The sequence below is a fragment of the Astatotilapia calliptera genome, chromosome 16 (assembly GCF_900246225.1).
Source record: "Astatotilapia calliptera chromosome 16, fAstCal1.2, whole genome shotgun sequence".
Classification (NCBI taxonomy): domain Eukaryota; kingdom Metazoa; phylum Chordata; class Actinopteri; order Cichliformes; family Cichlidae; genus Astatotilapia; species Astatotilapia calliptera.
This window is the reverse complement of record NC_039317.1, coordinates 11,869,519-11,894,887: the sequence shown is the minus strand read 5'-3', so window position 1 is coordinate 11,894,887 and position 25,369 is coordinate 11,869,519. Positions and strand designations below refer to the sequence as shown.

Below are 25,369 nucleotides of genomic sequence, written 5' to 3'. Positions count from 1 at the left end.
TTGACTCCATGTGAAACTCTGCTCAGCTCAAGTTTTCACTCTGTTTTCTGTTTTTAACATTCAAACTCTCTCGTCTTAGTTCTTCTTTCGTACTGCACGTGTTTGCCCGAATAAGAACACAGAAGTCTCGTGCGAAGCCGGTCCACGCACGAGACTCTTTAGGAGACTTGGGGAGCAACAGGAGGATTTACGCACGAGCGAGACCCGCGGGGAATAATAAAGTGGATTTAACGGAGACGTCTTTCACGCGCTGCGGTTCTCCTGAGTCTGTCAGCCCCTGGACCTGTCTGACCCGGGATAACAGCTGTCTGACCCGGGGTAGGCTTTCTGCTGTCTGAGCGGTACAGTAAGCGAAATGTGGACCGTTTATACAGTGAATGACTGATAGAGCTGATGAAGAATCAAACAATGCTGAGGAGTCAGGCTGAAAAAAATATTTCTTTGTTAACGGTTCAATGAGTCTGTAAATAAACTGGTAATAATGGCAGCAGTCGGTAAAGTCATAACTCTTCATATGACCCAAAGGTTTGGGGGTCCTCGACATTGGAAACTTGACAACAGTGTGTTTGAATGTCTGGGACCATTACTTATAGTTTTTAACTAGCTGTTATTAAGCTCATGTTTATTTAGAAAAGCGTAACTTTGTACTTTACTCTGTAAGAGCAACCACAGCCCAGCATGATTCAAACAGGCTAAAATAAGCAAATTAAGATGAATAAACAAATCCAGAGAAACAAAAGCACAATGAAAAATAGATTTTGCAGTTTTCCAATTTTGGAAAATCGACTTGATTGAATTTTTTTGTTCACTTTTAGACAGGAAGAAAGATTGGCAGCACTCTCACTCACTCTTTCTCCTGCTGTATAGATTAGGAAACAGCCAGATGACAGTTAGTTGAGCTTTGCATATGGGCTGGAAGCAGGGGGAAACTCATAGCCAGAGCAGACAGCAGAAACACTTAGATTTTTTGCACTGATGGAAAAGTAGATGTAACTTTTCTTTAATTTAACCTGAACAAATTAAGTGATTTCCTCTGCTTTCAGTCTGTGGTTGGATATAAGCAACCACTTGCTGTGGTTTTTTATAAAACCAGACACCAGAGTACTTCACAAGGGTGTGTCTCCTAAGTAACTCTGAGACTGTCTGACAGTAGATATATATCAGCATGGGGTTTTTTTTTGGTTTAATCATCCGGTTATCTCATGTCTAGACTCAGTGAAACATTTAAACATCAAAAACTCATCCTTTAATTAGAGTGCATTTTGTTATTTACATATGCCAAAACTCAGGCTGACATACTTAGCGTGCTAATAGTCTGTGTACTGTGGTGTTAAGTAAAGTGATGCATGCTCGAATTAAACATACTTTGTTCTCATCTAAGGTATTGATTGATTAACTGCTCATGAATTAAGTAAATTGAAGCTGATTTTATTATTTTTTTTAATACATTTTCTGTTATTTGTTGGGAAATTACAACAACAAACAAGTCATTTGAAGTGAGTGAGAGGATGAACCTGTGCAATTTCCCCTTTTTTCAATAAAGTCCAGTTAAATGAATTACTGATGTCCTACAGTGGAAACGCTGGTAATAACCTCACACTTGTGGAATGCCACATTTTGGGCAATCGTCACATAAATCCCACTCAGACACAACTAAACTGTGAAAAGAAAAATCTGGGAAAAATCTAAAGGAAACTTTAAAGATTTGCTTCAATGACCAACTGTGTAGCGATAAAATGTAAATTGCCGTACTCATTCAGCATAACCTCTGTTTTCTTCTCGCAGTTTGCCCTCCATCATGAAGGTCTCCGCGGCCAGTGTGTCTGCACTGGTCATGGTCTTAGTTCAGACCCTGGTTCCTCCTGCTGCAGGATACAGTCTGGATCAGGACCACAGTCTGGAGTTTAAAGGCCCGCCTTCCTCCATGTTCGGATACTCAGTCCTGCTGTATCGCCACAACACAGAGAGCTGGTCTGGATCACTACTAGTATTCACATTATTGGTCTACTAACAACTCACCAGCCCCCTCCAACCCTAACCCTGACTTTTGATCTGTTTATCTACTACTGATTGTCCACTGATGTGCCGTTGCTCATCGTAAACTACATTTCAAAGAATGCTACATGCTAGTACCTCACTCATGCAGTTTAAATTGTAAAATAACTCACAGCTGTTTTTACAGTCTTATTCTAATTGATTTAATTGCCATAGTAACGCTCCGTAAGCTGCCATCTTCACACAGTATCACTTTGTGTGTGTGTGCCCACACCAGTTAGCCAGTTCTTGCCAATGAGAGCAGCTCTTTGATGCTTCACACACAGATGCGATTTAGATACTTGAGACAAAGACAAAACCAGTGCTAAATGCCTCTCTTTCCCTCTTTTAGGTTAGTAGTTGGAGCGCCAGTCGCAAACACATCCTCCGATCATTCAGTGTCTCCAGGAGCTGTTCTCCGCTGCAGCATCGCTGCTGCTGGACCCCGGAAATGCCACCACATGACTGCTGGTGTGTGTTTTTGTCAGCCTTTGCGTTTAGTCTTTTCCCCCTGCGTTACTCCAGCTGTTGATGGAGATGAAACTCAGATGAGAGATGCAAGTTCAGCCAAAACATCCTTTATTGTGCTAGTGTTATAAACACATATATTTAATAAGTCTGGATGTACTGTAGATGCTATATAAGGTGAGTGAAGGTGATATGCTGACAGTCAACCACGTATCCATGTGTATGCAGATGTGTCTTGGTGTGGAAAGACGTGTGAAGCCGAGCAAGATCACCAGTGGATGGGAGTCAGTTTATCCAGACAACCTGAAAAGGAAGGGGGACACATCCTGGTAACGCACACACACTCTCTCTGTGCTACTTAGGTTTTTCCCCCATGTTATTGATGCTCAATGAGCGACACTAAACACGTTTTTCTTAGTTTTATCATCTTCGTTGGTTCAGCATTTTCCTCAACATGATCGTTGTTGTGACTTTGGTGTTCTTGGTGGACTTTCTGAAACACCATTTGGACATAAAACACGTGGCCTGTGGCAGTTCTGTCAGACAAACCTCGAGTTTTAACAAAATGCTGTTCACCATTCTGGGTGAAGAGTGGTTTTTACAGTGTGGCTGTTCAGAAAGGCTGTAAACTTTTGGTATTTCCAGTGAGGTAGGGCAGCATGCCATAAAACAGACACCATCTAAAAGACTGCAAATGCCAGCAGATAAGAGTTCGCAGTGCTTAACATTTCAGGGCTAGCGATGGTTGGTGGTGTGCTTTGAAGGCATGGTGCACATCATATAATTATATAAAAAAGGTATTTTTTAACAATTTTTATGGAAATCCCTTTTAGTGCTGGTTATGTAAAATAACTTCGCTGTATCATTCAGCATTTCAGAGGAGCCATTGTGCTGTTAGGTTTGTTTGATGCTGGGAAAGTGGTAGGTAGTCAGACTAGATTAGTAACATTACCAATGATGTCCACAATTCAGCGCTCACTGAGCTATTAGCAGATCCTGCACACTTAGGGATGTGTCTCTTTTTTATTATAGTGACAAATGAATATCCTTTGCACTCCCTGTTTTACTCTATTATGATTCACAACATGAAGCAAAAAGAGGGAGTTAGAGAACTCAGAGAAACTAATCCAAGGTGCAGGGTCACTGTAGAGAAACCGTCAACGCACGTTAGAACAGTATCATAAACAAACTCAGAGGTTATGGACTCTTATTTTTTTAAACAAAAATCCATTTTACATCCAGCTTTATGACAAAGAGTCAGCAGTCATTAAACAGCAGGTCAGTCACTTAGAAAGCCTGAAACATTTGCACAACAGACAGCAACATTTGAAAAGCCTGAAGGCATTTCTGTTACACACAATGGAGGCAGTGATGTGATTGAGAAAGTATTTACAGCACCAAATGTCTCCTCACTGTGATCGTCTGTGTAGCACAGGGGGGGAAAGAAGCAAATAAACATACAGGAAAATGATAATGTTCAACACACACACACACACACACAGTTTTTGTTACAGTGACTTAGGTCATGGGAACAACAACACTTTGCTGCCAACGTGTGACTTAGTAATGAGTGCATGTCACATGTTGTTTGTGTGTGTGTGTTTGTGTTTTCAGGCCTGTGGTCACCGCTGGAAGAACGTCTTCTACTCAAAGAAAGATGGTCAGAACAACAAGCTTCCGAATGGGGTGTGTTATCGTTTTGGCAGCGACATGAAAACTTACAAGGCTATGACCCCCTGTTACAGAGGTACACACACACGCTCTAATGGTTACACTTATTCCTCTCTTCCTACTAGAGAGAACAACTTTTTGACCTAGCAACCTTTTGTAGAACAGGGTAAAGAACTACAAATTACATGATGTCAATAAAGGTCACAAACATACAGTTGTCATAGTAAAACGAAACTCACCTGCTGACATTTCTGTGGTTTTACATATCAGGACATAATACAAATAAAGTTACACAGTGATATTAATTATTTAACAGCTATTAAGTCAAAACAGACACAGTCCTGATTTTATAGGAATTCAGAAGGTAATTAAGAGCCAGATGCATCAGACGTCGGCAGTTTGCTGGTCTGGAGCTTTGAGGTGTGTGTTAACACAATGCTCAGGAGAAAAGACATCACAATGATTTTAGAGAAGCTGCCCATCAGTCAGGGAAGGGTTCATTTATTATTACACTGAGAGAGTTTATTCACAAGTGGAAAACATTCAGGACAGCTGTCAGACTTCCCAGGAGTGGACGTTCCAGCAAATGCACTCCAAGGTCAGACTGTGCAATGCTCAAAGAAATTACAAAAAACACCAAGAGCTACATGTCAGACTATGCAGGCCTCAGTTAGTATGTTAAAAGTTCATAACAGTGCAATTAAAAAAAGACTGAACAAGGATGACTTATTTGGAGGGAGAGAAAATGGGACAGTGCTGAGTTTGGCAAAAACAAACAGCATTTCAGCCCAAACACGTCGTAGGAGTATTCTAGAGTCAAACGTGTGGACCTCTGTCCTATATTTAAAGCCTGTACCAAACTGGATCATGTAGTGTCCCAAACGCAACAGAAATCTGCAGCTTCATGGCTGACAGAGGAGAAGAATCATAGTGTTACAATATCCAAATGTTCAAACCTCAAGCCGACTGAAACGCTGTAGCAGGACTTTAAGAGAGCTGTGCATGAACAGCCGCCCCAAACCTCAATGAAGGGAAACATCTTATAAAGCAGAGTGAGACAAAAAGACTCATGAAGTCTTTTTTACTTAGTTTTTCACACACTGCTTCTGCATTTTGTCTTCATTTTTTGTTAAATAAGTAATGTGACAGTCCAGTATGTTGTGTTATTGTACATCTCAGGTTATACGTACCCAATTTTAACATCTGGTAAGGACTATTTTTTATTTTGCTTGTTATTTTTAAATAATGTCCTGATATGTAAAACCATGACCGTGACTGTAGCGATATGAATGTGTGTGCATGTGAAACCAGCAGCTGTTCAGCTGCAGAGGGATTTATTCGTTTGTTCACCTTCACCTTTTGACATGCCTGTGTGTCTCCTACAGACCACCAAAGGAAGTTTGGGGAGGATTATGGATCATGTCAGGCGGGTATTTCCAACTTCCTGACAGAGGTTAGTAACATAAGCAACACGCTTTGTTAAAATCGTGTCATCCCCGTTTCCTCTTGCAGACTGAATGTGGTCCATCCATGTTTTAAAAAGCCATCTGCTCTCCTCTTGCTGCTCCTCAGGCTATGAAAATGTATAAATTCAAGTTTTTTTTAAAAAAAAGAGCAAAACTGTGACATGATCAAATCAGAAGTACAATTTTAAAGCAACATATGTAAGAGTCAATCTAAGATATTCAGCTATAGATATAATGCAGCTTAAATAAAGTCATCACATTATAATATAGAGGCTCTCTCTTTCTCAGGATCTGGTCATCATGGGGGCACCAGGGACATCTTACTGGACTGGTTCAGTTCTGGTCTATAACAGCACCAGCGGGAAGATTTCAGCCTACCTCGATAATGACAACACTGAAGCCGTCAAATTTGGAAGCTACCTGGGTACGTAGTCCACGCGGCCCTCCACCAGCACTGCTGATGTTAGCCCGCTTCCAGAATACAGCTGTTACCTACCGGTGTTGTGCTTTCACCACAAGCCTCATCAGAGAGAGTCGGTCTGTGCTTCTGTCCCTTCCTTTAAACACAATTCTCCTTCTGCGGCTTGGATTGACAAAATGTGAAGGTGAAGCTCTTTGATTGCTGTTCACTCACACGCTGTAGCCACCATGTGGGGGTAAAAAGTCTCACGCCCAAAAGGAGATTCACTGACAGGTGTTCACATAAAGCTGATGTTGGTCAGAAGACTACCTTAGTTCCTGTTCATGCAAACATTTCCTGCCACTTCACACCAACGCCGCTGAACACCGGGATTCATTCCTTGCTGTGAGACTCAAACAAAGGAAATGTTCTGTGCTTTGTTAAATATAGTCTGATCTGGTCTATAAGAGACAAACCTATACAGATTAAAGGATAAGTTTTAAATAAAAAAAAGCAAGAAGAAGCAGCTTCCAGGATATGCTATCACTAGTACAGCTGCTCATGGCTATGCTGTGTGCTGTGGAGACATCATAACAGGTCACACAGAGGTAGCACTTTTTCTGTCTGTGAATATGATACTCACCTTAGTTTCACTTCAGTGTCCAACTTAATTTTAGTTACAGCTACTGTCATAGATTTCCTTCCATCATTTATGGAGCTTTCACAGAGACGTGAATAATAGAAACAAAAACATTGAGAAGACTCTATCTGGTCATTATTTTACTGTACCTGTTAAAATGATTCCTCCTTACTACCAATAAGAAAACACCATTAAATTAAACTAACAATTAAAGCATTTTTGGCTTTAAGAGAGAGGAACACTGGCTTTTTCTCTTTCTCTTGTGAGATCTGAAGTTGGTGTAAACAGCTTTAGCAAAGGAAGTGGCCAAACAGCAAAAGCTGATTAAAACACAAACCGTAGTTTAGTGTGAGTTCACTTAACCTGCACATTCATTAAAATGTCGAACTAGCTTTGCTAAAGTCAATAAAAGTATTCCAGGTGGAAGTTAAATTTGGAAATGTAAGTAAGTTGATATAAACAGACTTTATGCGTTCAGTATTTTGCTTCCCGGGAGAACCAAGTTTAAGCTTTGTTAAGTATTTGGGGACAAACACGTAGCTTTGGTTTCAACGTCATCTGGTTATATGCGTTTTGGGCCCTATATATATATATATATATATATATATATATATATATTAGGGGTGCAACGATACACAAAATTCACGGTTCGGTTCGGTTCGATACTTTGGTGTCACGGTTCGATATTTTTTCGATACATTATTATTAAAATTATAAATATATATTTTAACTCAAAAGTACAGTTTTTAAATTTAACCCTAACCCTTGTGCGTGTTTTTTATTTTGACAGCGAATGCGCACCTGCGGACCACTTATGTGCAGCCCTGGTTATTTAGCTCGTCATATTGCAGCCACAGAAATTATTTTGTCCATGAAACCATAAAGCTGCACTTTCTTTTTGCCTTATAGTCTCATTTGTCATAACTTCTCCGTTTTGTGGTAAGCTTTTATTTGGCTGTCACTTCTTCACCCTGACCTGTCTTATTTGGCTCAGCAGAACTGAAATGCTTTTACACGCTCACTCACATAAGCTCAGCGATTCTCTGCGCGATCAACCTCTCACATGTTTAAGCTGCGGGAGATTTCACTTGTCATGTTTGCATAGTAAGCTAACGATTAATAAGACGATGTCAGAGGAATTGGTGCACAAATTATCATCACTCACAGATCAGTGCTGTCGCTCTCTATACACAGTTCGCACGATTGCAAAGTGAAAGCAAAAAAACGAGCGCAAATTCAAACGCGACTTCAATATGTCACATATTGACAGTGGCTCACCGATGCCAATGACATAATTACCCAGCTACATTTCTGAAAGAATGCAAAAGCATTGACATATATTTTTCCTACAATAGCCCGACAGGCAGGAAAGAGATAGATTTTGGTAGCCCGACTGAAAAAATCGCTAGCCCCAGGACGTCGGGCTAGCGATATTGCGAGCCCTGTATCTGATTGAGGAATCACTCATCTTTGGAAAAGAGAGTTTATTACAGAGAAATGTCTCTTTCCAAAATAAAAGCTATACTATCCGCTTCTTCTGGGCTATATTCTCAGCAGCATAAGGAGAATCATGTGCTAACAGCTGTCTAAATGACTCGGCTAAAGTTAGTAGCATGCTTGTTGTTTTTGTCTTTGCACTAGGATGATGTCGGCGTAAATGTGCAGTCATATTCGTTGTGTTCCCACTAGTGCTTTCAGGTTAATCTCGTTGAAATGACCTTAACGCCACAACACAGCAAATCTCCGTTAACGAGCTACCCCTGATAGCCCCGTGCATGGGGCACGTTAACGAGTTAACTGCGCTAACACACTAGTTCCCACCCATGTAATTGAGCATTGCATGTCACATCCAACATACTGTTTTACTTTAGTTCATGACTCGCTTACCTTCAGGGTCATACGTCACATGAAAACCAAAATAATTCCAAACGCCAGATCTGAATGAGGGTGGGGGAGGTCCATGTTGCAAGAAGAGCTTAACTTCTGTCTTGCTAGCTTGCCCTGCGCTCTTCCTTCTGACGATGCTGTCTGTGTTGAGCGCTCAGTGAATCTGCGTTTGACTACTCCGCCTAGGCTGCACTGTCGACCCTAGGCGGAGTAGTCGAACGCAGATTCACTGAGCGCTCAACACAGACAGCATCGTCAGAAGGAAAGTTGATAAAATAAATTACAAATTTTGTATTGTTCGATACATATGCGTACCGAACCGAAAGCACTGTATCGAACGGTTCAATATCAATACGAATATCGTTGCACCCCTAATATATATATATATATATATATATATATATATATATATATATATATATATATATATATATATATATATATATATATACAGTGTGCTCTCATCCTCATAATCATAAACGACAGAGATAACCACGCTGTCGCCACCCATTGGTTTGCAGAGTCTCGTTTTAAAGTCTTGATTTTGCATTTTGGCGCTAAATTATCGGCACGCCACGTTATCTGACTTAAAGCAAACATTGTCACTGCTGATAGCTGCAGGAACTAAAAAAAGCTCACGGCTTCACAGTGAACATGTTTTTGGAGAAACTGAGAACTTGCCCTGTGGAGTTTTCTTGTATAAAAAAAGTGTGCATAGCCCAAACGTTATTTTATTTATTGATTGTTCTTTATTGTAAAATATTTGCAAAGCAAATTTAAAGTCTAATTATTACATTGATGTTGGCTTAATAACTTGAGTGCCTTTGCTGGTAGACTCCTCCTTTTGTTTGTGCCTCTTAGATCAGCAGACTTATCCAAAAACATTGGCAGGAATACGTGTCATGACACCTGCATGTACACATTTACATCCTGTGTTGATGCATTGTTTTGCACTTTGTAGCATCATTCCTGTATGGCACAGACATGTATGGTTAGTTTATCTTGTTATTCTGAATATGTGCCTTATACCGCCGAATCACTATACTTTATTAATCCTTGAGCAATTTAGGTGTGTATATAGTCTGATGACGAAAACTTAAACACACACACACTCGCACACAAGATTATATACAAATATACAATATAAGTTACGCATGTTGAAACTGACAGGTGAAACAACTGAAAACGGAGATCATAACATCGCATTTGCATTTGCAGGGGGTGATTAGATGAACATAGTAAATACAAAAATCAAAGGAACTGAGATCTATATATTTTTCTAATAACATATAGATCTTAATCTGTAAGGATGTTGGTGCAGATTGGCCCATGTGTTAAGGAGGATAAAGGGTACATATAGACATGGCATAAGTCATATTTATTCGTGTTTTCATTTAAGAAACCAAGAGAAAAAACTTCGAAAAAACTATACGAACGCATTTTAGCATATGCATCACCTCTCAGCGTTCATGAGAAACAGGAAGCCAAGCAGAGAGGTGCTATGTTCTGAAAACTGTAGGTGAAAGCATCTTCAAGGTTCTCACGGGACGTAAAAACCACAATTACCAGTGGTGAGGAGCTGCTGAAATGACAATTATACAAGCTCAGACTGCAAAATGGTTTCTTCTCACTTATGATGGGGGTAGAAACTTTACTGAGTTTTGTCTTCAGGCCACTGGTGTATGTGGTTATGTGTGTGTGTGTGTGTACACAGGAAACAGTTTCAGGAACTTTTTTTTTTTAAGCCTGTGGTTGTTTTTGACTTTTTCGTGTCTGTGCATTGCCACACACAAATGGTTTACCTCAGTATAGATCGACCACATGCCAAACCTGATCTGAAACCTTAACCAATAAATCTAATTTTCACCACTGCTGGTAAAATTGTGTCAACCAACAGACTAGTTTCTACCTTATTTTGCTGTTTCAGGTTGATGTACACTTTGTAAACAGTTTTTATACAGTGTTATGAATGACATAAGGATTTATTTATTTACACTGAGAAGCAGAAGATTAGCTTAGCATTTAAGTCTATAAATGGGGTAGGAGCTAGCTGAGGTCTATTCACAAGTAAAAGAAATATCCAGTTTTCTCTAAAGATCCATACTGAAAACATTTTAGTCAGGAAGCACAGTATCTGGTAAAAGTTTTCAACTGGGAAGTCCAGCAGCCACCTGTGCGGTGGAAATACGTAACAACATAGGTTAGCTGTGAACACAGGCTTGTGCCAAATGAATGAGCAGAGCTCTAATGGTTCCTTCCCTGCTTCACAAGACATTTCCTGAATCGGTTGCTCTAGAATCACTTACCAAGTGAATGTGTACTTGTACAAGTGTACTTGTGAATTATGTGACATGCCTGCATACTCGTGTGGATCCTTGTGCCCACAGCTACGCCTCAGTCATGTGAAAAAGCGCCACACTGTGCAAATAGCAGTTTAAGTAAAAGGACAGAATTGTTATTATCAGGCAGAGTATGACAAACATAAGAATATCAACATTTTTTAAACTTAGTGGAGTATTAATATTAAAGTAAACTTCACCCAGGCACTCTCTCTCTGTGTTAGCCCTGTGTCAGACTGGTGACCTGTAGCTGGGATAGGCTCTAGCCCCACCGCGACTCTGATAAGGATAAGCAGATGAGAATGAATGGAAACTTTACCCAAATTAAAGTTTACCTAAATTAATCATGTGCCATGCTGTTGTTCAGGCTATTCTGTTGGAGCTGGTCACTTCCTGAGTCCTGCAAGTGTGGAGGTGGTGGGTGGAGCTCCACAATACAATCAGAAGGGAAAGGTAAGACCTACCTGACTTGCAAGGGCTGCACCGCCAGCCTTCAGCGCATCTTTGGTGCAGTGATGTAAAGATTTCTTAATTGTGTTATGTACAGCAGATGTGATGTTAAATTCAGTGACTGTGTGTATACACTGTGCAGGTCTTCATCTTTACAGTAGACAACAGTGTGCTACAGATTGTCGCCCAAGTCTCTGGAAAAGAGGTATGAAGCTCCTTAGCATTAATGCTCCCCATTCAAAGCAACCGCCTGCTTAGCACTTAGCTCATGTCTTTGTGTAGCTGGGATCCTACTTCGGCTCCAGTGTTTGTGCGGTGGACCTAAATGCCGATGGATTGTCAGACCTGTTGGTCGGTGCTCCGATGGCAACGGGCAACGTGAGAGAAGAAGGGAGAGTCCACGTGTACATCAACCAGGGGCAGGTAGGCAGGAACACTGAGCATGGTATTATTTTACTGTGATGCTCTGATGTGTTGATTGTTTCTGCTGTCGATCCTAATTTCACAGTTCCATACATCCATGTATAACGAGTAAAACTTTCCCTGAAGAGATGAAAACATCTGATTTATGTGATGCTATGAGGACGGGTCTTTGTGAATTAAAAATAAAAGAACCTGATCGTGAACACAGACTTTATTTTCTTTCTTTCTTTAAACTTTCTGAGATGACCTGTTAACGTGTCCTGTGTCCTTTCTCAGGCAAAGCTAGAGGAGCAGTTTCAGTTGACTGGCAGCAACGCCTACGCCGCCCGATTTGGAGAGAGCATCGCAGACCTGGGAGACCTGGATGACGATGGTTACCCTGGTAGGGATCACACGCCGACTGATCTAGAAGTTGTTGTTTTTTTTTTTATTGGAGCAAGCTTTGGTATACACAACACTGCTGATACTACTACAACCAGAAGTACTGAATATGTGACAGTTAATGCTAGAAGTTTATAAAATCTTCCTTCTTATGCTTCTGAAGACTACTTCTCCTATAAATACTTTTAGTATTAAAAATACATTAAAGGAAATATATATACCAGTAAAAATAAAGATAAATCCTGATGGCAGTACTATTGCAAAATGTAAATATCCCCTTAACTGTCTTAGTGCAAAAAACGTGAAGTCTAAGTAACTGTTGCTTCAGATACTACTAGTCCCACTGCTAATATTACTGCTGGTGAACCTGCCTGCAAGTACTATAACTATTCCTAGTACTAAGAGTATTGCAACATTGTTTTTCATTCTCTTCCAAGTACTACAAATAACAGAAGATTTTGTACTGCAAATAAGTACTATACTTAAACGACTCCTGCTTTTACTGTTTCTGCTCTAGCTACTGCTAACAGCACATGCTCTGCTGTTGCTTCAGTAGCTGTCACAGTAGCACAAAACCCACAGTGAGCAGCTGTGGGTTCACTTGTGTGCTCCAGGGCACCTTGAGAGTGGTAATTAGAGAGCTGCTCTCTTTACTTTCTGCACAGATCTACTGCATTAGAACAAACATTAGAAATGCTACTACATTACTTAACTGGCTGTTGAGCTACATAACAGAAAAACATGCATGTAGTGATGATGTATTTTAGGTGCCTTACAAGCCAACCAACTACTTGAGACTTCCTGATAAGTAACACAACGCCCTAACACATACATCAAGACCCCTACCTTCTGTGTGTTTGTGTGTGTCTGTGTGTGTGTTTGTACGTGTGTGTGTTTGTGAGAGGGGTGGAGGGTGTTATTATGTTCATTAAACGTTAATGACATACTGTTGTTGCTCTGTAACTGAACATGCCCTCTAATCTGCCACAGCTAGATAAAAGGGTGTGTGTGTACCCATGGTCTGGGGACACACTGTATCTGTTCACTAACACACACACACACACTCACACGGTGGACCCACCTAACTTTTGGAGAAAAAAGGAAAAGTTATAGTCATGAAATTTTACTATGAAGACTGATTTCAAGTTTAGCGTTACAGTAAACTTGGAAATATTGTAAGGCAAGAAATAAATGTAAATCAGTGTGCTGATGGCTGAAACAATGGAAGTATCTCTGACTGCATTAGTGTGTCCATGACCTCAATATTTTAAGGATACTTTAGTTAAATATTAAAAGACCATACTAGTGTTTACTCATGTTTATATACTCTTGCATACTTTTATCCATCTGAAAAAACAAGAAAGGACAAAAATTACCCTGTGAATTTAAAAATTAGTTTGTTAAAACGTGTGAAAATTTTATGTAAAAAGTCACAAGAACCAACGACTACTTTGAAGAAAAGAAATCAAAGATGAGGTTAGGCTGAAACAGTGCTGTGAAAAACAATTTGTCCCATCCTAAAGATAACCAGAGTAAATACAAATGCAGATTTTAAAATATGGTTCATTTCACAGCCTGACAACGATCGGTTACATGCAGGAAGTCCAGCTCTGGTTAAACCAAACCCAAAAAGTACAAAACGAGGCTTTTTGGAGTGGCCAAGCCAAAATCTGGACTCAAATCTGATTGAGATGCTTTGGCTGTTCGTGCTTCAAAACCCTGCAGTGTATTCTGAATAAATCTGACACTTTGAGGTTCTGCAAAGAAGAGTGGATCGAAATTCCTCCACATTGATGTGAAAGACTCATTGCCAATTGCTTGACTGCAGTTCTTGCTGCCAAGGGTGGCACACCCAGTTATAAGGCTTAGGGAGCAATTACTTGTTCACATAAAGTAAGTTTGGATAAATTTTTTCCTTTATTAAATTAAATCATAATTTATGTTAAAAACAAACTATATTTTAGGTTTATTCAGGTTTTCTCTGACTAATATTACAATCTCTTTGATGATCTGAAAAAGTTAAGTACAAAAGTGTAAAAATAAAAAAGACAGAAATCAGGAAGGGGATGAACACTTTTTCATGGCACTGTAGGTTGGTGACAAGTGAAAACAAGAATCCTTTCAAGTATATAAATACAAAATTGTGTGTGTGTGTGTGTGTGTGTGTGTGTGTGTGTGTGTGTGTGTGTGTGTGTGTGTGTGTGTGTATAGATGTGGTGATTGGTGCTCCACATGAAGACGACCTTAAAGGAGCTGTGTACATCTACAACGGCAGAAAAGAGGGCATCTCATCAACTCCATCCCAGGTACAAACTGAGCAAAAACCTCCAGGGCTGAAAAAAAGAAAAACTGCAGGTTCTCAAATGAAACAAGATATGAATGTCCCAATTTTACAACAGAAGTAAACATGTTTTCAGCTTGGTACAAAACAAGGTTTTGTTCTCTAAATGTAATTCCCCCAAGATATATCTGGGCAAATTGTTATATAACTCACCTGTTTAATTTAGAGAATAACGTGTATGTGGGGGACTTACCTGTCTTTAAGTGACAGGCAAGGGCTATAATGAGGATGACGTGCAGGTAAAAATGTCACTTACTTACTTTTTACTTACCAGTGCAATAACACGTCTAACAAAAATGCAAAATCTGACCTGATCCCCTTGCAGTCATAGCTCAAAGAGAGATTCATAAATAATTAAATACAATAGATAAAAAATAGAAGAGAAAAGTAGCACAGATCCAAGAGTTAAAGCTATGAATTTGTAGTGACTGGACAAATCAAACCAAGATAAATGATCTATTCTTTCTTTATGACTGAGATCAGTAAAAAATCAGAAAAGATATTAACAGAATAATAACCAGTGTGGGAGTTATACTAATGATAAATCCCCCCAAAGTATAAGAATATTATGAGACATTTTTTGGCCTTTTTAATAGCACAGAGGAGAATAGACGGGAAAACAGACACAGAAATGGATTAGGGGAAGAAATGCAGCAAAGAGCCACTGGCTGCTATATTTGGCCTTTTGGCATACTTGCCTGCACATGCTTACATTAGTACTTATATCCTCCTGTGCTTTTAAGTAATATCATTACACCAGCTTTCATGGTATATATGGTTCATATATAAATACAGGCCATTTACCATTTACCATGGTATACCTAACATTGTGCTTTCAGAGGATTACTGGATCCACCCTTGGCCATGACCTCAGGATGTTCGGGCAGTCGCTGAGCTCTGGCATTGACATTGACGATAACGGTTACAAGGGTAAACAATTCTGTGCCAAAACTTCTGCCATATTTGTTTCATTAGATCGTTTTAAGCAGGCTGAACCCGCTCTGTCTCTGCAGATGTGGCAGTTGGTGCGTTCCTTTCTGACTCAGCCGTGGTTCTCAGGTAAGTCGTCACTGAAGCTTCCTGTTGAAACTTTACCCAAAAAGACTCCATCTGTAGTTACCGTCTTCTCATAGTAGTGAACAGGAATGTTTTTTTAATGTATGTAGTGTGCAAGAGAACCAAAAGTGTCCCAACATCTGTGGAAAATAAGGTGAAAATAACAAAATCCTCCTGCTTTATTTGTTTTCAGTTGTTTTCAGTGATTCATAAACCCCAGTCTGCATGCTGTGATAATTTCTCTGACTGTGTGCTTGTGCTGCAGGACCCGTCCAGTGATTCAAGTGAACGCGTCTTTGATCCTGCCGGAGCAGATCGACGATCGGATGGCGCTGTGCCGAGAGCTCAAGCATCCAGCTCCCTGCTTTAACGTTACCATCTGCTTCAGTGTCCAGTCCAGACATTTCAGGGGGCACATAGGTACTGCCCTAATTGCACCTCTTTAGTGTATTATCTGTTAATTTATAAAATTTAAAAGCTACCTATGTTTAAAAGTAAACACCAATCAAGCACATCATTAGAGTCAGTGACAGCAGGTGGATGTTACTCACCGAAACACTCCACAGCAGCAACTGTCCCCAGTGGCACCCAAAGCCTAAGCAGAGAAATCCAAATGTCCCCTCTCCCCAGCCACCTCCCCCAGCTCATCCAGGGAAACGTCGAGGGTTTCCCAGCCCAGCTGAGAGATATAAACTGTACATTAATCTCTGGCTCTCTTCCGCAGCGTTTCTTTAGTCCCCACACCCCCAACTGGTCACAGCAAATGCTTGCCACACCCTGAGCCTGGTTCTACTGGAGGTTTCTTCCTGTTAAAAAGGATTTTTTCCTTCCCACTGTCGCCAAGTGCATCTGATAGCTGGGGTTTTCTCTTTATTATTGTAGAGTCTTTACCTTACAGTTTTTAAATTAATAATTGTGCAGCATGCCCTAGGGCTACCCCTGGGCCTCCTCCTGGAAGAACATGCCTGCAACACCTCTCCCGGGAGGCGCTGAGGAGGCCTCTTAGTCAAATGTCCAATCCACCTCAACTGCCTCCTTTCAGTGTGGAGGAGAAGCAGCTCTACTCTGAGCCACTGTCGAGTGCCTGAATTCCTGACCTTATCTTTAAGGGAGAGGCCAGTCTCATTTTCGTCACGTCTCCTTCACTGTGCAGCCCTTGTGACCATTGGTGAGGGTGGGGACATAGATTAACTGGTAAATTGACAGCTTTGCTTTTCCACTCATCTGAACATCTCATAAAAGAATGTAGTGGTCAGCTTTATGTAATCGGTCAGCCAAAGCTGCAGAGTCACACTCCTACTGTCCTTATCGTAAAATACATAAATGCAACCTTCCAGCTGTTTTCTCTTTCTCCCTCTATCCTCTTCTACAACAGCAATGTGCCTAATTGCAGTTTCAGTGCTGGGATTGGATGATAGCTTCTCCAAATGGCAACATTTGTTTTGCATAAAGTGTACAGCCTGATTTTTGAAGGTTGTTTCTCTCTTCTCTTTTTCAGATCTTCAATATAATCTGACCTCTGACCTCCTCCATAAACCGTCCTTCCCACCTCGGTTCTATTTCCACGGTAACGGATCGTCCAATATCACAAATGAGCGTGTACGAGCACGACAGGGGCATCTCACTTGTGTGGCCCATGTGGCTTACCAAAGGGTAATATACTCACCCACTGTCTATTTTGGTCATATTACCATATGATGCACTGATTGGATTAACAGCAGTGATGCTAAAATGTTCATCTTTCCTCCTCTGAACCCTTTTTCTTTCCTCCAACAGAAAGATGTGAGGGACATTTTTACTCCGGTTCAGTTTGTGGTTTCTTACAGTCTCAGGGAGACAAACAGCCGCAGAGCCTCTTCCACATCCTTCCCTCCGTTAAAACCCATTCTGCAGCGGAGCGCAGGACACCGCAACACCATCACCAGCCAGGTATCAAGCTAACGTACAAAGACCCAGCAAATAACAGCTAGAACAGCCCATCATGCACACAGTAATCAATATCTATATTTATAAATCTGCTCTAAATAAAAATGAAAAATTTCTACTTGCAGTTACAACACAATGAATTAGCTTAATCAGCTATAAAAGCATAGACGCATAGGTTTAGCATACTGCTAAACTAACACATTAAGCCATCTGCAAATTATTATTTTTTATCTTTGTTCGACCTTTGTGTATCAACAAACTTTGTGTATCGCCTATCCAGATGTGCTTTCAGCTGCATCTCAGCACATTAACACCCTCCTGCTGTGTGCGTCCCCCACATGTTGCTCACACTCATAAAGCAGTGCAGGAACAGTTTACAAGTAGGAATTCACAGGTGGAGTTAGTCATCAGAGGGTTTTTATTGAACCTCTCAAGTTGTTTGATGTTATTTGTCAGTGCGCCCCAGGGCAGCTGTGGCTACAATGTAGCTTGCCGTCACCAGTGTGTGAATGGGTGAATGACTGAATGTAGTGTAAAGCGCTTTGGGGTCCTTAAGGACTGAGTAAAGCGCTATACAAATGCAGGCCATTTACCATTTATCACTGAAGTAACACGATCGAAATGTTTATTTATTCTCACGGCTGCCGCTAACCCGCTGCTTCTTTTCTTTCTCTCAGACTCGTTTTGCTCGTTCCTGCTCCCTGGTGAACTGTTCGACAAACATGCAGCTGTCAGCTCATCTAGTGCTCCCACAGTAAGATCTCTCACACACACACACTGCAGGGAGCTGTGTGTGAATGACAAAAAAAAACAACAACAGGGAAACAACCGGAATATACGTGAAAAAAAAGGAAGAAAAAAGGATATCAAGCTGTTGTGTTTGCATATTTTTGTGTAGAGAATGAATGTGTGCTGTATGCTGTTGTAATTAGTAAGTGCCAGAGTTGCTGGTTATATTCAGCTTCACACTTTGGGCTCCTGAGATCAAACTGTAAAAATCTGCAAGTTAAAACCAAAAAAGAAATCAAAAGTATTTCAACAGTAGAGAAAGTTTGATTCTGAGCGATGCTTGTTGTTTGTCGTGTTTGTCTTCAGTCAGCAGGAGTACTTTGCGCTGGGATCCGGGCAGACTATCATGTTGAAAGCCTCACTGCTGAACTCTGGAGATGACGCCTTCCTGCCACGACTGACGCTACGGTTGCCCAGCAACATCCACTACATTAAAGTACTGCAAAATGTGAGTCAGACTTTCAGATACCCTCTCTACTTTTAAGATTTGGCTTAAATGTTTCCTTTTTAACAAAGCTTATAGTAAGGGCTGGATCAGGTGACCCTGAATACTCCCTTAGTTAAATTCCAATAGGTTTAGGGAGGGGTTCCCATAATGCACCAAGTGTTTTTCTTTACACACCTCACCTCTCTCACTCTTTATGTGTTTATACACAATTTTGCATCGGTTACTAATTTTAATCTCTTATGCCTGGTTTCTTCCTGTTAGAGTTTTTCCTTCCCACTGTCGCCAAGTCTGATTTCTTGTTCTGATTGTTCGGTTTTCTCTCTATTACTGTAGGGTCTTTACCTCACAAAGAGCCTTGAGGCAACCATTGTTGTGATTTGAAGCTATATAAATAAAACTAAACTGAATCAATAGATAAAATGGTGTGTAGCTTGTGTGTTTCAGGGTCATTTTCAGGGCTGTTTTTAGGGCAGAAAAACATACCTACCGTCATGTATGTACTCCTAAATGGTCCTGGCTGAGTAAGCTGCCAGAGGTGGATGCTGATTGGGTAAAATGAGAAAAAAGTGCCATCATTCTTAGAAAAACAGAACTCTATTTGAGAACCTACATGAAGATGAACAGCAGACTGCTGCTCTCTTAGATAGTGTCATCAGCAACCATAGGCAGATACAATGGACAGCAGTATGTTTCATGGCTGGTCTTACAGTTAAAACTGCTGTGTAAACAGGTAGTCACACAACTGTTAAATGATCATTGTCAAAATTATAATACATAACAAAACCAAAACAAGTCTGCTTCTCTTCAACCAGGAGGACAATGTGGTCAGATGTGATGTCACACAGGAAGTCAACGCTACAACAGTGGGTGTTGACTGCAGTGTGACCAGCTTCCTCCTTCCAGCGCACACCCAGGTAAGCCCGAGCTAATTGGAGGTAATCACACACTGATCACTTACTAAAATTATGAGGAACCTGAATGTCGTGCTCCAGCCAGCTATTATGGGTCCTCAACTTCCTGTGGTCCACATATCAAAGGTCAAAGCGGGTTCTTGTGCTTTCAGTTCTCTATTTTTCCTCGACTTATCTGTTTAAAATATTGCAAAACGATCTGGTGAAACGGACCGCAGCTAAGTAGAGATTCCTGTATTGTGTAAAAAAGTTCTAGCAGCAAAAATCATAAAGAAGGAAGATGTTAAGTAATGTTTTTTTCTTGTAGCTGAATATCAGCTTTCTGTTGGATGTCAACCAGAACAGCACACCTGGACAAAACCTCATTCACGTCAACACCAGCAGGTAAATCTCCTCCGCTCACCTCATCATTTTTCTGAGGTGAGTGGGCACCTCACCTATGACAGTAAAGCAAACAAATGTATGAAGATAAAGTGTTATTGAAAAAGGAGTATGCAGAATGCAGGTTAATGTGAACATTTAAGAAGAAGAAGAAACAATAATGAATATGAAATAGCTTTATAGACTTTTAAACCTTGAATCAAACCATCAGGGAGTAAAAATATGTGAAATTTATTTTCTCTGCAGTGATAACTATGAGAGGAGGGAATATCTCCATGACAACTCCATCAGCCTCACCCTTCCTCTCAAATATGGAGTCAATGTGAACATCCACGGGTGAGCTCACCTTGTTGTGCATTACTATTATTTGCTTTGTCAAAGGCTTTTTTGGGGTGTTTTTTTTAACCATGTCAGTGAAATTCATGTGAACAACATTTTTTCCTCAGAGTGCAGAAATAAAGGATATCTTTAACTCCGGAGAACTAATCCCAATGCTTTCTGTCTGCCTGTTTACAGTTTTGTGACTCCCTCCTCTTTTGAAGTTAGAGATGAAGACTTGATTTCCACTAACTGCTATTCAGAAAGCTTCAATTACACATACAAGGTAGGTCAGCCTGATTCAGAGGGGTTTTTTTTTTTTCATATCAGACAGGATGCAAACACACTTCTGGATGCTTTAAATACCAAACAAGCAAAACAGTAACAGATGGAGCTCATTGAGGTTAAATTTAACATTTGACTTTGGTAGACTTGTACACATTTGCAGACAGTTTGATTTATGTGTATGTCTGCCTGTATGTATGTTATAGTAATACTAAAAATATTGAGTGTGTTCTGTTAAAACATGTCACTGAGCTGAGGCAGTATAACATTATAATACGATATTTTCCAATTTTTTTCCATTTTATCCTGATTAAACAACAGAGAGCACATAAATGATACTGTTTATGTCAAAATTTGATTTTGTGACCAGGACAATAAAAAGCTACTTTCGGCTGCTCCCATATTCACAAGGGATCGTCACACAGTGCAGCTCTGTGTATCTGATTTAGGCAGATTTTTAATCCCGGATCTTCTCGTGAGAGCAAACAATGATCTTTTTTTAAGCAAATTTAAACCACTACACCATGACAAGCTTTATTGCTGATCACAAACGCAAAGTTTAAAGAGAACTAGAAAAATTTGCATTTCCTGCAAAAATGCTGTGTGGATGCTGAAACGCTGAAGCTGTCTGCTAAAACTAGCTAAAAAAGCTGAAAAGTTGTAAAACATCGTAATAACTTTGCAGAAGCATAAGAACTGAGCAAAAATGTAATTACTTAGCAGAACTGCAATAACGTAAAGAAAACATAATATTGGCAGAAATACAATAACATAGCAGAACTTAGCAGAAATATTGTAAATATTATATATATAAATATATTTAAAAAAACTATATAAATATGACATATTATATGTGTACTGGCAGCACGGTGGCATAATGGTTAGCACTGATGCCAAGAAGAAGAGCAAGAAGGTCCTGAGTTTGACTCCACCATCTCCACCCACACACACACACAACCCTGATAAGCGGAAAAGGATGGATGGACTTATGTACTGAGTTTATGAAGAGTTAGATGTGTCAAGGTGGGATGTTGTGACACACAGAAGTGTCACGACATTAGTTGCATGACCAAACTTATTTATTTAAGAATGTAGGTCAGCAAATGAGGAAACACAGAGATCACGGTGCGAGTTCTGTGTGTCACGGCACTTTCAACAGCATATAGTCAAAGAAAATGGAATAGAAGAATGACTAGTTTGGCCAAAATAAAAAATATATGCAGCTGTCCAAAAATACAATTTCATATGTGAAGCTAAAAATTCACAGCAAGTCCAATTTCATCAACACTGGTTGGAGAGTTTAGGAAAGTGGTCATCTGTAAGTTGGTCATTTCTGGTTTCAATTAGGAACCTTTGGTCTTAGTAGTAGTAGCACATCATAAAACTGGAGCCAATCAACAATTTTTTAGCAACTCTTTAAAGGGAAGTGTTCAGAACCAAACAGGAAGTTGTTGCTATGTTTGTGCTCATTTGGTTTACTTTCACTGGTGCGCACACATCAAAAGGTGAAAAAGCGCAAGGTAAATAAACAGGGCTCTTGATATGAACACGTCCTTGCCTTAGAGAGTCTCAGCATCTTGTTCCATCTCCTTGCAGGTGTTAAACTCCGGTCCCAGCAGGTCAGTCGACACTGTGGTTGAAATTGCGCTGCCGAAGATCCTCACACCTTACCGTCACAGGCTGTTGCAAGTGGTCGATTGGCAGGTACATCAACACAAACATCGGCAGTGGGTTTGACACTTAGGTTCTGTGTGATTTCTCATGTGTCATGGCTGGAATTGAGGTGAAACAAGCCAAGAGCGTGAGAAAAGTTATTCGTAAATGGCGACAGAACAGACCGTACTAACACATGAATTCTCTCTGCAGTCGTCTCAAGGCGTGTGTTACATCAGTGACACAACTGTTTCAGTCATCGACGACTGCAACGCCCCTCAAGCTTCCTTCATCAAACAACTCATCTTCTTCTTTTCGCCCACCTCCACCCGTAGAATGGTACTCAAACACAGACACACACACACATAAAATGTAGTCTCTCAGATATAGCTTATGCAAGGGTGCAAACTTTAATTTTGTTCTCTATGTTCAGTTTTGTGGCCGCACCGATAAGGCTTGTGAGTGGTTAGTGTGTCGCCTTGGTAATTTGGAGGCGGGGAGAGAGGTCACCATCCAACTGGAAGCCAACCTGAATCCTGCCGTACTACGGCAAGCTCCGGTAACACACTCGCACGCAGGCGACTGATTTCACTGCATTTTGCCAGAGTTTCTGGTCCCTGATGCCTTTCTCTGTGTCTCAGGGTCGCCATGGGATCATGATCCTGGAAAGCATGGCAGTGATGTCATCACCTAAACAAGATAATAACACCATCCTGATCCAGGATCATCCTGTAGCACAGGTAAAACTCCCCTGCAGCCAATCAGAACACACTGCTGTGTGATCTGAGAGTCTGGGCTTCACAGTTGCCGTGGTGCAGCAATGTTAAAGATGTATGTTGCACATTTCCAGGTATTGGTGGAAGCAGTTTTTACCCAGAAACCCTCAGCGATGGTGAAAATCTTCATTGTCGTTGTCAGTTTAGCCGTGGGGTTAACAATCCTGGCAGCTCTCATCTGGTGTCTGTGGAAGGTACTCAATTTTTGTCTTTCAACATAAACTCATTTTTGTGACAATTCTCCCAGCAATAACTGGTGTATTTTAACAATCTACCATCTTGTAAAATATCATGGCTCAGTTCTGCGGTACTGACCAACCACATTATGTTACAGTTTAATGTTTGCAGTTGATACACAGGCTTCACCTTTTCTTCTTCTCTTTGTCCGTCAGGCTGGATTCTTCAAGAGAGAATTACATCATAAGGAGGATGAGTTCAACAGAGACAGCTGGGACTTCGTTCCCAAGCACAGCAAAAGAGAAAGCACTACCTAACCCAGATTGTTCTCTCTGCCCGTGATCTGACCCCAAGGTGGAGTTCACATTGTACCTATGAAAGAGTGTTCATCATGCCTCGGTCTTACTGCAGCACTGTGAACGTCATCGGTCAGTGAAATCCGCCTACGCTCCGAGGGTTTGAGTCTAACACGTGACAGTGAACGCCTCCTGAATCTGACTGTGACCTTTTAAACTATTTTGCCGACATGCTTTCACAAAAAGGAACCAGAGAAATCCAAAGACCTGAAAGAAAAAAGACTGCAGCGTTCGATGGATAGAGGATTAATTAAAAGGGAAGTGAACCGGAAGTCATCAAATCTGAACCAATTGGAAAGCCTCGGAGCTTCCTGGGATTAATGACCTTCATTTTGACTCTTCTTTTTAGGAGAAAACAAAACAAAGAACATCACTTTCTATGATCTCAGGTGATTTAAACTTTGCCTCTGATTGGCTCGTAGCTCTGGGAAACCTTCCTTTTGTCTGTGTAACTTATTTTCTGAATTTTGTTCACCTGCTGACCAACACACACACACACACAAACACACAAAGAGCTAACTCACTGGCAGTGCTGCATCATTTGACGCCTGTGGCACACACTGGATGTCGTCCAGCTGGAGGAAGAAGGTGATGGCTGCTGGGATTTGCTGGTAACAGGGGTGATCACTCCGTTTTTTGGCTCCCACTATTTGTTTTGGGATGTGTCTCCTCTGCTTAAACCAGCAAATTTTTATGGCACAATCAGCTCATCTGATGCAAATCCACACATTTTTGTTTTGCACAAAGTTAGTTCACTGAGCCAGCAATGTTGACCACTGGCTGGATACTCCAACGTGGAGGACATGATCAGCTTATTAGCGCTATCTGTTTTTACCTACCCTTTTGCTTTTGCAAACTGCTTCACAATAGAGGAACCTGAGGGCAGTTTTGATGTAGGATTAATAGAAATTTCAGGGCAGAGGATTGAAAAATGAGCAGAATGCAGGATCTTTCTACAGTGAATCCTCCACTGTGCTGCCTCCTGGTGCTATGGTTCCTTAACCTTCCCGTGAGCCTGATTTCACACTTGTTTACAGTTTCTCTGACGCTTTGGAAGCCATTCAGGGAAGAAGAAAACAGGAAGCCATGCTGGTATGTGGAGGGAAAAACAATGAAAACAATGTACAGCCAGATCAGCACAAGTGCACCACGCAGGGCAGCTAGAAATGAGCATTTCTCCTCCACTCCTCCTCCTTTTGGGCCCAGGAGGGTCAAACACACAGAATCAAACATAATGAGGCATGAAGGCTCGTTTAATGTGGTAACAATCACAATGTGATGCCCATGAAAAAGTTTGTCCTGTGGGAGTTCTTTAAATTAAAATTAATACAAATAAAACAAGAGAGGAAAAAAACATAAACGTGATGCATTTTAAATAAAGCACATTTAAGGTTAACCACTCCTACCAGTGTGAGGTAGGTGGGAGGCCTAATGATCTTCTGAACAAACACATCACAAACACTAAGTAAACATGTTTGATGTGGTCAGTTTTCTCAGTCATACTTCCTAAAATTGACACCTGGGCTTTTTAAACTGATAACTTGTTGGTTCAAGTAATACATTAAAAAAAAAAAAAGCATTGTGTTAACGGTCTCCATTTAGACTGTTCACTTAGCTGCTGCCCTCCACTCGGTGTGTGTTTAATACAAATGCACCTCACAGATTCACACAGAGTGTTTTAATATTTTAATAAGTGACTTTGATGTTCTTATGTGAAGTTGTTCTGCACTGGAGAGTCTCACTGCTTTTAGCAACACTTTTCTATTAAAATAAAGGATTTTCTATTTAAACAT

The 25,369-nt window shown here is 40.6% G+C and overlaps 2 protein-coding genes across 3 annotated transcripts in view; one reads left to right on the top strand and one right to left on the bottom strand.

Annotated features, from left to right (window-relative positions):
* Positions 1-25,368, top strand: itga4 (integrin alpha 4). 2 transcript variants are annotated; one of them, XM_026144930.1, is made up of 29 exons: positions 1-318; positions 1,786-1,971; positions 2,387-2,505; positions 2,731-2,831; positions 4,117-4,249; positions 5,559-5,626; positions 5,928-6,063; positions 11,273-11,358; positions 11,498-11,560; positions 11,638-11,778; positions 12,055-12,160; positions 14,371-14,465; positions 15,340-15,430; positions 15,514-15,559; positions 15,822-15,976; positions 17,055-17,209; positions 17,333-17,485; positions 18,160-18,236; positions 18,578-18,719; positions 19,532-19,633; positions 19,938-20,014; positions 20,258-20,347; positions 20,528-20,615; positions 22,211-22,318; positions 22,481-22,606; positions 22,701-22,826; positions 22,909-23,007; positions 23,118-23,237; positions 23,436-25,368. In XM_026144930.1, exons 2-29 carry the CDS (start codon positions 1,799-1,801, stop codon positions 23,535-23,537), a joined length of 3,078 nt encoding a protein of 1,025 aa, XP_026000715.1. In that variant the 5' UTR covers positions 1-318; positions 1,786-1,798; the 3' UTR covers positions 23,538-25,368. The 2 variants fall into 2 exon arrangements, with proteins under 2 accessions (XP_026000715.1, XP_026000716.1); XM_026144931.1 differs by lacking the exon at positions 1-318 and adding an exon at positions 319-341.
* Positions 23,175-25,369, bottom strand: part of cerkl (CERK like autophagy regulator) — a 40,050-nt gene continuing 37,855 nt past the window's right edge. Inside the window, exon 15 of the mRNA XM_026144933.1 lies at positions 23,175-23,228. The gene's annotated coding sequence lies outside the window, so the exon portion shown is untranslated. The remainder of the gene's footprint in view (positions 23,229-25,369) is intronic.

Bases quoted from the DNA above. Each gene is read 5' to 3' on its own strand.
- itga4 (XM_026144930.1), top strand. From the start codon at position 1,799: ATGAAGGTCTCCGCGGCCAGTGTGTCTGCACTGGTCATGGTCTTAGTT. The intron at 15,431-15,513 runs GTAAACAATTCT...CTGTCTCTGCAG, and splicing joins TGACGATAACGGTTACAAGG to ATGTGGCAGTTGGTGCGTTC. The intron at 20,348-20,527 runs GTGAGCTCACCT...GCCTGTTTACAG, and splicing joins GTCAATGTGAACATCCACGG to TTTTGTGACTCCCTCCTCTT.